We start from the raw sequence: 13,656 nt of genomic DNA, 5'->3' as shown, positions 1-13,656 counted from the left end.
AAACATCCGCTAACCCATGACTATTCACCAGGTTTAAAAACAGATATGCACCAAATTGATACATTCCAATGCATAAGTAGCGCTTATTCCTCGCCCTTGAGAGTAAAGAACTCCCAATCCGAAACTCTTCCTCCTCAACCCGATAGTCAGGATATCGTTCACATCCACCACCCAAGAGTTTAGATTTCTAATTAGGTCCATATAAGCCTTCAGACAAAAAGACTAATACAGTCAATTTTCATAATTAATAATGAATTTATAATGACAAATAACCCAATGTTGTCCATTACATCATCAATCCGTCGACATGCTTGTAATAAGAAAATAAAATATAAGATTTTTTTTTTTTGACATGTCCACACAACAAAATATAATATTTAATGCTAAGGTTTTATATATAAATGTGGCAGACCATTATCAATGAACTTATCCACAAAATTAATACAATTAATAAGTTACTTTAGATGGATTATTATATGAACTTATCCTCACAATTAATATAATTAATAAGTTACTTTAGATTAGAACGAAGAACAAATTTTAAGCAAATTAACTATGCTTATAAAAATGGGGTAGGGATGCCTTCCAAGGCAAGGCTTGGATATATACAGCAACGAAAAAAAGAAAAAAAGAAAAAGAAAAAGAAGAAGCTGTCAAAATATATATAATATCCTGGATTTTCTGGTAGTTTATAACAATCATAAAAAATATGATATGAAAAAAAATGAATTTATTATATAAATAACGTGATTTTTTTTTTTTTTTTTTCACTAGAAATTGAATAGAAATCAAATCCTACTATATGTATTACAACATTGACTTTCTTTTTATATGCACAAAAAAAGAAAAGAAAAATGTTATATTGACTTTTATATTATTATTATTCTTTTTGGTATATGTATGCTTTGATGGGTAGGTCAAATCTTTATAGGATGAGTTAAATAAATGAACCAGTAAATCCATTTAAGCTGTAATTATTTAATAAATGAATTATATTAAGTTTAGCTAATTCGAGCATAATCCGAACTTATTTACAAACAATTCTTTTTATTTACAGCCCTATTAATATTATCTTACCAAGCCGAACATACAATAAATAAAGGGGAAAATTCACTTTACTCCCATAAAGTTTTAGGGGTTTTTTCAATTTGAATCCTAATGTTTAAAAATTGGTAATGTACACCCCTAATGTTTCAAAAATTTTAAATTCAGACCCTCCGTTACTAATTTCCGTCTAATTGGACGGAAATCATCCCACGTGCGTCTCACGTGGGATTTTGATGCCCTCTATTCCAATTTTACCCTCATTAAAATCTATAAAATTACATAATTACTCTAATTAAAACCTATGAAATTGAGGGTGATTACGTAATTTCATAGGTTTTAATGAGGGCAAAATTGGAATAGAGGCCATCAAAATCTCACGTGAGACGCACGTGGGATGATTTCTGTCCAATTAGACTGAAATTAGTAACGGAGGGGGTCTGAATTTAAAATTTTTGAAATATTATGGGTGTATATTGCTAATTTTTAAACATTGTGGTTCGGATTGAAAAACTCCTAAAACTTGAGGGGGTAAAGTGAATTTAACCCATAAATAAAATAGGTAGCTCAGTTGGCTAGAGACCACGCCTCATGAAGTGGATGTCATTATTCGAATCTTCCATCATTTTCTTGTACGGACATGTCAAAAAAAAAAAAAAAAAGAAGACATAAAAGAAGCATGGAAATATTGGAAGTTGTAGGGGCATAAGTGAAAAAAGGGAGAACTAGAACATACCTTTCATGCATTGATGACGTCCACAATGAGCAATCTACACTGCCATGGACATCTCAACAATCGCCACAAATCTAGCGTATAGCTGTATAAAATTGTATTTATACGACGTACTTTTCTTATATTTATTATATTTATTTATTTTTTTTAAAATATATATATATATATTTTTTTTGGTAAGATAATTTTATATATTTGATTCAAGAGTATGGGTCCCGCTTCAAATAAAGTTTGTTTTTTGTTTTTTTTTTTTCTCTTCTGAATTTATGATTTGTATATGCACTTTCTCCATTTTTCTTCATATTTCTTCTGGTTTTGTCCATCTCCCTAAATTCTCTGTCCGTGACAACTTTTTCTTTGGACACTCACACAACAACTACTACAATTCTTTGCTTTTCTTGCTAAAGCAGAAATATTTGGACTTCTGGGTATCATAGAGATTTGTAATCTCTTTTGTTTTCTCCATTGTGTTTGGGATTGATTGATGAGGAGGTAAGAGCCATATCTCTGTTCTTTCAGATTGCTCTGTCAGTAAGTCATTCACTTTGTTTCTATTTTTTTATTTATTTATTTTTTTCTTGCAAGTTTTGGCTTTGCTCTGAGCTGAAAATGGAAGTTCCTTTGTGAAATCTTGGACTGATATGGGAAATATTTTGAAGATTTTTATTTGGTTACCATTGTAAACTTTGGAGATTGCTCCGAGAATTTAAGTGGGTTGGTCTTTTTAGCTTTAGCTACGATTTTGGGTTTATGGGTTTTCTCGAAGCTGTGAGTTTTCCTGTATCCTTGTCTCTGGGCAGTTTGAGGTGCTTCTCTTGGTGGATGTAAAGATTCAAGATTTGGGTCTCTCACCTGGTTTTCAATCTTTTTGTTTTGACTAGTGAAATTGTTATCGCCGATGATTTTTCTTTGAATTCCTGCTATCTGTACGTGGTTTTGATTTTATGGATTTTTCTTTATGTTGTAAATTTGGGTGTCTGAGGTAGTAGCACACGGTTGTGTTACTATCAAGTTCTGGTATTGATTCTGCAACATGATTACTTGAATGGCTTCTGGAGTAGATGTTTGGATAAGTTATTCTGTTAGGTGGATTCTGTTCCTGAATCCGGCAAAATTTGGGTCTTCGGGTGTGGACAATTTAATATCTGGGTAGTACAAAGTTGAGAGTTTGGAGAACTCTGACTATTGAATGTTGTAAATCTTAAAGGATTCGAGGGTATTATATATTATATGGTTTGGATAAATTCCTTTGTCTTCTCATTTTTTCTCTCATCCTTTGCTCATTTATGTGTATATATTTTGCAACTTGTTTGTATTTTAAGATTATTGGATTAAGTATTGGAGGTGGTGTTTGTGATAAGTGGTTGATAATCATAGTACTTGAACAAAGTTGGTCGACGCTTTTTTTGATTGTTAATTGAACTTTCCCTGTGCTTGAACTAAATAGGTGACAAACGTTGGACCTCAACTATTTTCTGGTTCTTTCCATTTTAGGATGAGATGTGTAGCATGTGTCACAATTGTGGTGCAGAATTGTTGAAGTTGGAGGAAAAGAACAAACAGAAGAATGGGAATTCTTTAAAATTTGATACGGGAGGTCCCATTTGGTCTTGTAAATTATGTGGGGATAAGCAGCAGGGAGAATCTATAAAACGGGATAGTTTGAATCCATATACAACACTGATGATCAGTCCAACTACTTCATTATCAAGCAGTGATAGCTTTGGATCTAATTGCAGTAAATTTCTATCTTGTTATTGTTTTGATATATATTGGCTAAACCAGATGTTCATCTTGGACAGTTCTGATGTAGCCTAAACTAATGTTTATTTTATCTTCTGCTGTTACAGGTGAGTTTTCGGTTGATGTAAACTCATATGACAGGTATACGCCCCCCCATTTACTGAATCGTAGTGGTAGTAGAGTACTTGTCCTTGCTATTTTGAATTATTTATGATTTATCATATTTCTACTTCTGATTCTGTCAGGTGTAATCGGGAAGAAAGTACGACGGATGATAGTCAAGAGGGTCATAGAAGAATGGAAAACAACTCAAAGGAAATCAATGGTGGCAATGATAGGCACATTGCAAGGGATGTGGAAATACTAATAAGTAATGGTCAAGAGCCAAAAGATGGTGTTCCTGGCTATGATGGCAAATTGTCTAATGAAGTAGCTGAGAATTCTCAATCTATTGATGATGAATTGGACACCAAAATTTGGGAACCTCCAGAAGCAGAAGACCCAGAGGATGACATGGAGGGGAGCATGGCTTATGATGATGATGATGATGATGAGTGTGGTGATGGCACTGAGTGGGGCAAGCCAGCTTCTTTGAGTCGCTTTAGAGATGAAGGAAGTGGGAGTTACAAGTTTAAAGTGGAAAAACAAAAAGCAATGGAAGAGGTGATAAATGGGAGGTTCAAGGCCCTTGTTTGCCATCTTCTTAAATCCGTGGGTATTGCATTTTCTAGGGAAGATGGTGAAAGTTGGGTGGATATAGTTACTTCTTTATCATGGGAAGCTGCTTCATTTTTGAAGCCTGATGCTATTGATGGTAAAGCAATGGATCCAAACGGCTATGTGAAAGTGAAATGCATTGCAACTGGTTCTCGCAGCCAAAGGTAATAGCCTTTGGATTTTTCTTTTTTCTTTCTAATCTTTATTTTTCATCTTAGTTCCACTAAACATCCATTTAACGTAAAAGCTACGTGTCCATACTTGGAAACAATCAGTCTATCACTGTATTGACATTACTAAGTTTAATTGCGTTAAAGGATGTTAACTGCATGTTAAGGACCATGAGAGGACATTGGAGGAGATTAAGTGTTTTTTTTTTTCCTTCTAGCTAAGTGTTTTCTCTTGTATACTTTAGGTGCCTTACACTTTTATTGATATCTCGATTACTTATAAAAAAAAGAAAAAGAAAGCCCTCCAAGCTATCTGATTGTTTTTCCCTTTCTCTTGGTTATTTATTTACCCCTTACATGTTGAAGTGCATATGCTTATGCTTACAAGTGACACTGAATGGCATTTAACCCATTCAATGCATTTCAACATGGCATCAGATCACCTCACATATGTCAGTTTGAGTTGTGGGATGATACTCTTTCTCAACCACCACCACCCCTCCTCCCAGCTCCCCGGGTCATGGATTAATTTTGGGTTTGATGTGTTGCAGTCAAGTAGTAAAAGGTCTGGTCTTCAAAAAGCGTGCTGCTCACAAGCACATGCCAACTAGCTACAAGAATCCAAGGTTGTTGCTGATCAGGGGCGAGCTTGGTCAATTTTCTAGTGGGTTGTCATCGTTCGCTTCAATAGAGCAGCAGGTAAAATGATCAGAATGTCCTCAATTTTTGCACATGGAAATTATACTAACTCCTTTTCTAATCTTTTGCTTGCAAACAGGGAAAAGATTATCTGAAGTCTCTCATTGAGATGATAGAATTGTGCCATCCAAATGTGATTTTAGTAGAAAAAACTGTTTCTCGTGATATCCAGGAGTCTATTCGTGCACAAGGAATGACACTGGTCTATGATATGAAGCTTCATCGCCTAGAGAGAATAGCCCGTTGTACTGGCTCACCAATGCTATCATCTGATACTTTGACCACTCAAAAGCTAAAACGATGCGAGTCTTTTCATATCGAAAAATTTATAGAGGAACATGCACCTTTTGGTGAAGGGGGAAAGAGGCCCAGTAAAACACTGATGTTTCTTGAAGGCTGTCCCACGCGTCGTGGTTGTACGGTCAGTCTATTGCTTCTCATTATTGTTTTGTTACATACATTGTAAGGCTTTGTATATGAAAGTTTGATTTTAGGGTTGTACTCCATTTACTAGGCCGCCTTCACTTTCTTGGTGATTGAGGAATAGACTCTTTAGACATGTATGCATAGATTCACATGTAGCATGAGATATTATTGATAGTTATTAAACCCGAACGGATATTGACCCGGTCTAAGTCTCGGTTCACCAAGTCACTAGTTCAACTAGTGGATTATTGGTCTAACCGAAAGGTCATTTAAAAATTAATTAAAAAATTTATTGTATTCGTAAAAAAAAAAAAAAAAAATTGAGAACCCAATTTAAAAAATTGAAAATAATTTTTATATAACTTATTCGAAATAAAAATATATAAATTTACATAACACAATATTAAATGTTTTTTTTTTTTTTTTGATAAGTATAACACAATATTAAATGTTGAGCTCTCTTTTTGCAACACAGAGATAAGGAGCATTCAGCAATGTTACTTTTGAATCTCCTTGGAGTCGATTACTTTTGAAAAAAAAAAAATCTTTGGTCAGCAAATCTTTAAATTACAATATAGATGTGTGAAGTCGGTTTTTAGGCAAATATATACATGGTATATTATAAAAAAGATTGGGTTCAACTTATTAAGTAAATAAATCAAAAGATCCAATCATGAAAAGAAAAATTAGGCATATATTAATAACGTCAATGCAAACAAAAATGAAGAGAATTTATTAAAGGAAAATATTATAAAAAAGGTAAAAAATTTAAAACGGGTATAATTTTTTCAAAAACTTTTATGACTTCTCTTCGTAATTGGTTTACATAAACTATAGATACAATTATGGAGAGAATTGCAAATAAATCAAAGAAAATGTTTATTTATTGATTTTTTCTTTAATATAACCTTTTCTCCCGTCAAAGAACAAAATGCCAAGCTTAATTAAAAAGCATTTACAAAATTAGATAGATTTGTAATTTAAAATACAGGAACAAACCCAGACAGTTCTGAAAAACATGTTTAGGTTGAACACACAATCCATTTGGTTTGACTGGGTCATATGATAAAGCACTCTAATTAAAGACAGACTATTCTAGGCACTGGGTCATCATTTCACTTGCTCAACTGGCTGGGCCGTCAAGGTTTAATAACTATAGTGTTGCTTCTCAGAAATTTTTTGATCTAGCCTATCATGTGATTAGTTGGTTTGTAGACTTGGTAATATGAACTAGTCTATGTTTTTTGCCAGCTAAATGCTGCATCAAAATTTATTGTCTCTAATTGTAGAGGATGACATAAAATAAGTTCTCTAACCTCATTTAATCTTGTGTGTTAAAGGCTCAATAGTTGGTGACATGCTAGGTCCTTTGAATAAAGTGATGGCTAATAGTTCATTACGTCTAAGGCCTTGATCCAGAAAGAGTTGTTATAAGTTTCTAATAAGTTAACCTCATACATCATATTATTTTAAGTGATAATAGGACTTAAATTTTGAGGTTAACCTTCTTTCCATTTTTGCTATGCATGCTTAGAAGTTAGATTTTAATTCAAGATTTCCTTGAGCCAGAATTCTCATGGTATATGGAAGCACTTGACTTTCTGCATGACATGACATTGCAGATTTTGCTGAAAGGCGCACACAGCGATGAATTGAAGCGGACTAAATGTATTGTGCAGTGTGCGGTTATCATGGCATATCATTTAATTCTTGAGACATCTTTCCTTGTTGATCAGAGGGCAATGTTCTCTACAATTCGATTTCCTGAAGTGGTGAATGTCTTGCCAACTGATCAACAATCCCCTAATTTAGGATCTGCTAACTCAAGTGTTCCTTGTATTGAGGATTTTACTTCCACAAATGGGTCACATACAGTTGATATTCCCATTTCCAATGGATTCCTTGAAGAAAATACCCACAATTCAAACTTAGAATCAGAAAGCAACTCCACATTAACTTATGAGCCATATAATCCAGCTGTTTTCTCTGGGTTGTCGTCTCTTTCTACTTCGTTAAAGAAAGTTATAGCAGACAGTTTCCCTCTTGCCACCTCTACTCCGTATCAGTCACTGTCATCATACTTTGGATTCAATGGAAGGCAATCCAACAGTCATGGCAGTGAAGCTGTTTCTCTTTCAACAACTCCAGGGGCAGTTGACTATTCAGATATGGGAGCTAAAGGTAGTTCCATCGAAGCAAAGTCATTTGATGGTGGACAGTTTCAGACTTCTTCAGGTTTCACTGAAGTCCCTCTAGAGATAAAAATAGATGGCGGTACTAGTGAAGACCAACTGCAAAGTAGGGATGGCATCAACACGGTGACAAATTCTCAGAGTATTTTGGTTTTGATGTCTTCCCGGAATGCTGTAAGGGGGACAATATGTGAGCAGAGCCATTTTTCTCATATCATGTTCTACAAGAATTTTGATGTTCCTCTTGGAAAGTTTCTGAGGGATAATTTACTCAATCAGGTTTTCTCATAACTCCACTTACTAAGACATCATTTTATAGTTATGAATTTTTCACTCTATGTATATGCTTCTAAAACAAGCTAAGCTTATCACACATTATTGGAAGTGAATAATGCTTCAATATGTCATGTTTCTGAATGTTTTTTTTTTTTAAAATTTAATTTCATTGAACATACGGTTTATGGTTCTAAAGAGTGGACTATCCTCTATGAAGGGGCTTTGTATACTTCCTATGTACTAGGGCTTTGTGCTTTTCTTTCTTGTTTCCTTTCAGTAAACATTTTCTATTTCTCTATCAATGACGAGAAAAAAAGGTTTATGCTTGTCAGTTTCCTGACTTTAGTTACATTCAGTTTCACGATGTGGTGGGTTGGGATTAGCGTCCAAATTTCCTTTATTTATTTATTATTTTTAAAAATATTTAGCTTGCATTAAGTGAACATGGCACTGATAAAAACTGATCAATATGCAGAGAAGCCAGTGCACCACATGTGGTGAATTACCAGAAGCTCATTTTTACTATTATGCACATTATAATAGGCAGCTTACTATACAAGTTAAACGGCTTCCTGAAGAAAAACATTTGCCCGGGGAAGCAGAAGGGAAGCTTTGGATGTGGAGTTGTTGTGGTAGATGTAAACCTGAGAATAGAATCTCAAAATCTACAAAAAGAGTGTTGATTTCCAATGCTGCCCGTGGTTTATCCTTTGGAAAGTTCTTGGAGCTCAATTTCTCTCACGCCTCTTCGTCTAGCAGATTATCCAGCTGTGGCCATTCTCTGCATAGGGACTTCCTGTACTTCTTTGGGTATGGGTTGTTTATCAGCTCTTATCTTATTGTGTATCTGTTATATTTTTAGTGTGAAACAAAAGAAATGTCTGTGCTCTGTTCAGGAAGTGGGTTTTCACCCTTATAGAAGGGGTTCTGTACAACTAGTCAGTGAGGAAATTTTTGTTTGCACTGGAATAAATTAGGATTTTCATAGGCCTGTAGCTTATATATAAATTTTTTTAATAAGCCCGCTATAGTACTAGGGATGGTGTGTGTGGGTGGCTAGGTGTTTGTGAGTGTGAGAGAAGAGGACATGGGTTTGGAACTAGGGGCTTGAGGGCACTTCTGTGAAGCGTCTTTTTACACTCTTCACCTGGGCATGAGAAAGTTTTTTTCCCCAGTTTTCCTTTCATTGGTTTTTTTTTTTTTTGTGTGGTGGGGGGTTGCTCGAATGCATTAATATTGGTCTACTTCTACAGAAGTGTGTGATGGAAATGACTTCCTGCATTTTGGTTATTGGTGTGTCTAGTAATATATGATTGATAATGATATGTTTATTATGGTAACTTGATCCAATAACTGCAGGTCAGGTCCCATGGTTGCAAAGTTCAAATACTCTACAGTAGCAATATATAATGTTTCTGTGCCTCCTCAGAAGCTGGAGTTTAGCAATTCAATTAGACAAGAGTGGCTCAGGAAAGAAACTGAGAATGTATGTCTTTTTTATGCCCACTTTTTGGTTTGTGATAATGCTTTGCGTCTCTTTTGGCATGTTGGAAGATACCATCGTGTTCCACTCCACCTTTTGTTAATTTATTTTATTGTCTTATCCTTCTTTTCTTCAAGGTGTACATGAAAGGGATGCTACTGTTCACAGAGGTTGCGAACTCTTTGAAGAAGATCAGATCTCAATTCACAGGAAGAACTCTGAACTTGCGAGGCACATCATTAGATTTATCTGATATTGAAGAGATGTTGAAGCACGAAACGTCTGACTTTGAGGTTGGTTTTCCCATGGTACAATATTTTGACAGGTTGCATCTGTAACATGCTATTCATGTAGGACTGTCAAGCTTGGGAGTGCATTTGTCCCATCTGTGTGCATAAGTTTGTAACTCATAACAGAATGCTATTATAAGTTTAAACTTGGTTGTATTAAAACCTTAATAAATAATTCTTAATCTCTATGCATTTACTGAGGAATGTTTTGGTGGACGCCAGCTTTTATTACTAGAGATATTGCTTGGTCCTCTGCTTGATCAAGGATTTCTTTTCCTTTCAGTTTCAAATGTGATGTTTGAGTTTTTCCAGTTCGACTGTCCTCTACTGGACATTTGTTGTTTTTCATACTTCTTTCTACTTTTTAAATGCAACTATTGCCTTTACTAATTCTCTTAGACATAATCTAGGCAATCTTTTTTGTTTTGGAAGGGTTCTCGTATAATAGTTATGATATAAAACAGGTAAACATTCAGAATGCTGTTTCTAAGAATGGGAATCCAGACCAGGCTGTTTACAAACTTCTCAGCTTGAACCGATTATTGTGGGAACTTCTGCTTGAATCATGCGTTTGGGATCGACGATTGCATTCGCTACTCTCACCCGAACATACAGTAGGTGACTCTAATACTGCTGAGAAAGTAATACAAGAACAAGTCAAATTGTTGGATGGCCCTGCTGCTGGAGGCATTGACGGGACCGCAACAATTTTGGAGAATGGCAATGTAGTCTTTGATGACAGTGCCAATTTGAAAGTTAAGTTAGATACATCTGTAGAAGCAAATGGATTTCCAATCAAAGAAATTCCAGTAGAAGGCCCAGTTCAAGAATCTAGTGATGGAGATGATGTATTTAATACATCTGCTGTGGCTGAGGGTGAGATGCCAACTCTGGGTCTAAGTACAAATGGATCATCTGACCAAGAGTGCGCTGTGAATGGCTCTGTCCATCGTCAGTCTGGTGATGATAATTGTCAGGCAGTGATTCTTTCTTCGTCTGATCATTCCCAAATGGATAGAACTGTTCCAATTTCCACAGGGCTTGAGAATGCCGATTCTATATCTGATTTTCATGTATCAAAGAAGGATAAATCTCTACGGTCACTCTCATCCAGCTTAGAAAATTCAATTGAATGGCCCTGGACACCTTTCTCAGAAATACGGCAGATAGGCATGATGGATCTCCTGAAAGGTTACTTGAAGAAATTTGGATCTATCAGTAGATATACTCCAGAATACATTCCCACAGCGGAGCAACTGATCATTGAGGAAGGCTCAAGGCTGCACATTCCTCTTGAAGCTGATAATTATATTGTATCAGACTATGATGGTGAACTCTCAAGCATAATTGCCTGTGCACTGGCGTCCTTGATGGATGTACCTGTTCCATCGGAAGTTCTTGATGAGGTTAGTAAGAGGGAGAATGGAATGGCCACCAAGTCATTTGAAAGTTTATACAGCCTAGGTCGAAGTTCCGCCAGTACTTACCCACCTTGGTCTTCAAATGGTTCTTCAGATTCAGATTCAGTCCATTCTACACCAAGCATTTCTTTAGAAGATCCACGGTTCTCCAGTTTTGATGGGTTGAATTTGTTGGATTCTCTAGTCCCTCCAGATCCTTTTAATCCAGTTGTCAATCTGCTTGGGAAGGGTAAATATACTGTAGCTTGTCTATATGCGAATGAATTCCGTGATCTTCGCCATCGCTGCTGCCCATCTGAGGTTGATTATATTGCTTCCCTAAGCCGTTGTAGGAACTGGGATGCCAAAGGTGGGAAGAGCAAATCATTTTTTGCTAAAACACTAGATGACAGGTTTATTATAAAGGAAATTAAAAAGACAGAATTTGATTCATTTATGAAGTTTGCTCGGGATTATTTCAAGTACATGAATCAGTCATTTGAGTTGGGGAACCAAACATGCCTTGCAAAAGTTCTTGGGATCTATCAGGTTTGTTAGATTGACTTTTCACCTTTTGATGACCTTGCAATTGCTAGTTTTTCACTTTTTGATGACCTTGCATTTGAGTTTCATTGCAGGTAAGTATCAGACAGGCAAAAAGCGGGAAAGAGAATAGGCATGATCTGATGGTCATGGAGAATCTTAACTATGGTCGGAAAACTACTCGTCAGTATGATCTTAAAGGTGCTCTACATGCTCGGTACACTGCAGCAGCTGATGGTTCAGGCAATGTTCTTTTGGATCAGAACTTTGTCAATGACATGAATTCCTCTCCCTTGTATGTTAGTAATAAATCCAAGCGTCTCTTGCTACGGGCTATTTGGAATGACACAGCTTTTCTTAATGTGAGTTTGCTGTTAATTCTTTCTATTAATAGACCTATACATCTGCATCTGTGTTATTTCCGTGCATTGTATTTGGTCCAGAACATATTTTTCACGAGGTCCAGATATCCTTATCTTGAGAAAACGTGAAGCTATCCTGTGAATCCTAAGAACTGCTGCACTTCTGATTTTTCTACTGTCTGTCATTTATTGTTATTATTATTTTTAATTCATGTTGTTGTAGATTAGTTGGCTGACAATTTGCATATTTGCCATATCTGCAGTCAATCAACGTTATGGATTATTCTTTACTAGTGGATGTGGATACGGAGCGCCGGGAGCTTGTATGCGGGATCATTGATTATCTGAGGCAGTATACCTGGGACAAGCAACTAGAGACTTGGGTGAAATCTTCACTTGTTCCAAAGAACGTTTTGCCAACCGTAATTTCTCCCAAAGAATACAAAAGAAGATTCAGAAAGTTCATGGCTTTGCATTTCTTTTGTGTCCCAGATCATTGGTGCTCACAAATGTCCTCTGAATCTTGTGAACTTTGTGGAGTCAGAGATGAAGATGATGATGATACTTCTCAGCCGAAATCCCAAAAGAAAGGGAGGCTTAATGGTTTTTCCGCATGAGTCTCATTTACTTGTTTATATTGATCATTTTACTTTTGCTGCTGCTTCACCCTTACAGTTTTTACATATACTGTAAATAGATGAGTATCCCAGTTTATATACCCAGCCCCAGTTATTCTGCGATTTTTAGCAAATGTCTGGGGTCAGTTCCATTCCTATAGGTCGGTCCAAGCTCACCCTGAGGTTTTTGTAAAGTCGAAGTGTTTTACTTGGAATCAATTACAAGTTGCAGTCCCCAAAATGTGTTACATGATGTATTTTTGACAGTGTTCTTGTACACATTTGTCAATTGTCACTATCAATCACCATTATTACGTGGAATGAAATGCACATTTATAGAAATTTGGGTTTATGTCATCCGGTTGAAAATGAAAATTTGCTTCATTAATTTAAGAAAATATTTATTTCCCATACCTTACAAACACACAAGTAGATACTTGTACGCATCATACAAGCTGTATTTTGCACACCCTTATTCCTTGTGTGTGAACATCAATGACAATGAGTGATGGAAAGTGTCAACCATTTAATCAGTTTGAGAGTTGGGGCACTTTTTTTCTTCTCTCTTCAATTTGAATGCCAAAGAATAACCTTTTTTATTTTTATTTTTTATAAAAATTCTAAAAAAAGAGAGGAAGCCAATTGTGGTTATTCTAACTGGGCGTGACCATAGTACCACTAATTCGCAGGAAACTGCTCAGGAGGAACTTAAACGGCAGCGAAAACCGTAAGCACACCTTCAAGACTAGCCGAGCCATAGCTTAATGGCCCATTCCACCGGGACATTTATGAGACTCATGAAGGATAATACAAAATAGGCATGAGGATTCCCATATTCGGGAGTCGAACCCATGCCCTTGCATTATCCAAACCCAGTGTAAATGCCTTTAAGACCATCAAACCACTAGCTCTGGTGGTAAAGCATAACTGTTTCTTAAACCAAAAGCAAATACCTTCCACA

At 35.9% G+C, this 13,656-nt stretch overlaps 1 protein-coding gene across 5 annotated transcripts; it reads left to right on the top strand.

Annotated features, from left to right (window-relative positions):
• The first annotated feature begins 2,094 nt into the window (after positions 1-2,094).
• Positions 2,095-13,041, top strand: LOC132183726 (putative 1-phosphatidylinositol-3-phosphate 5-kinase FAB1D). Of its 5 annotated transcripts, none has more exons than XM_059597124.1 (13): positions 2,095-2,269; positions 3,272-3,515; positions 3,628-3,661; positions 3,766-4,401; positions 4,959-5,106; positions 5,186-5,527; positions 7,155-8,003; positions 8,476-8,810; positions 9,360-9,486; positions 9,621-9,776; positions 10,238-11,722; positions 11,812-12,078; positions 12,342-13,041. In XM_059597124.1, the coding sequence occupies exons 2-13, from the start codon at positions 3,278-3,280 to the stop codon at positions 12,693-12,695; spliced, it is 4,971 nt and encodes a 1,656-aa protein (XP_059453107.1). In that variant the 5' UTR covers positions 2,095-2,269; positions 3,272-3,277; the 3' UTR covers positions 12,696-13,041. The 5 variants fall into 5 exon arrangements, with proteins under 5 accessions (XP_059453107.1, XP_059453105.1, XP_059453106.1 ...); XM_059597122.1 differs by having other exon boundaries at positions 3,225-3,515; XM_059597123.1 differs by having other exon boundaries at positions 2,095-2,308; positions 3,225-3,515.
• The last annotated feature ends 615 nt before the right edge of the window (positions 13,042-13,656 follow it).

Source organism: Corylus avellana, chromosome ca6, assembly GCF_901000735.1.
Source record: "Corylus avellana chromosome ca6, CavTom2PMs-1.0".
In the NCBI taxonomy this organism is placed as follows: Eukaryota; Viridiplantae; Streptophyta; class Magnoliopsida; order Fagales; family Betulaceae; genus Corylus; species Corylus avellana.
This window is presented reverse-complemented; position numbering and strand designations above follow the sequence as displayed.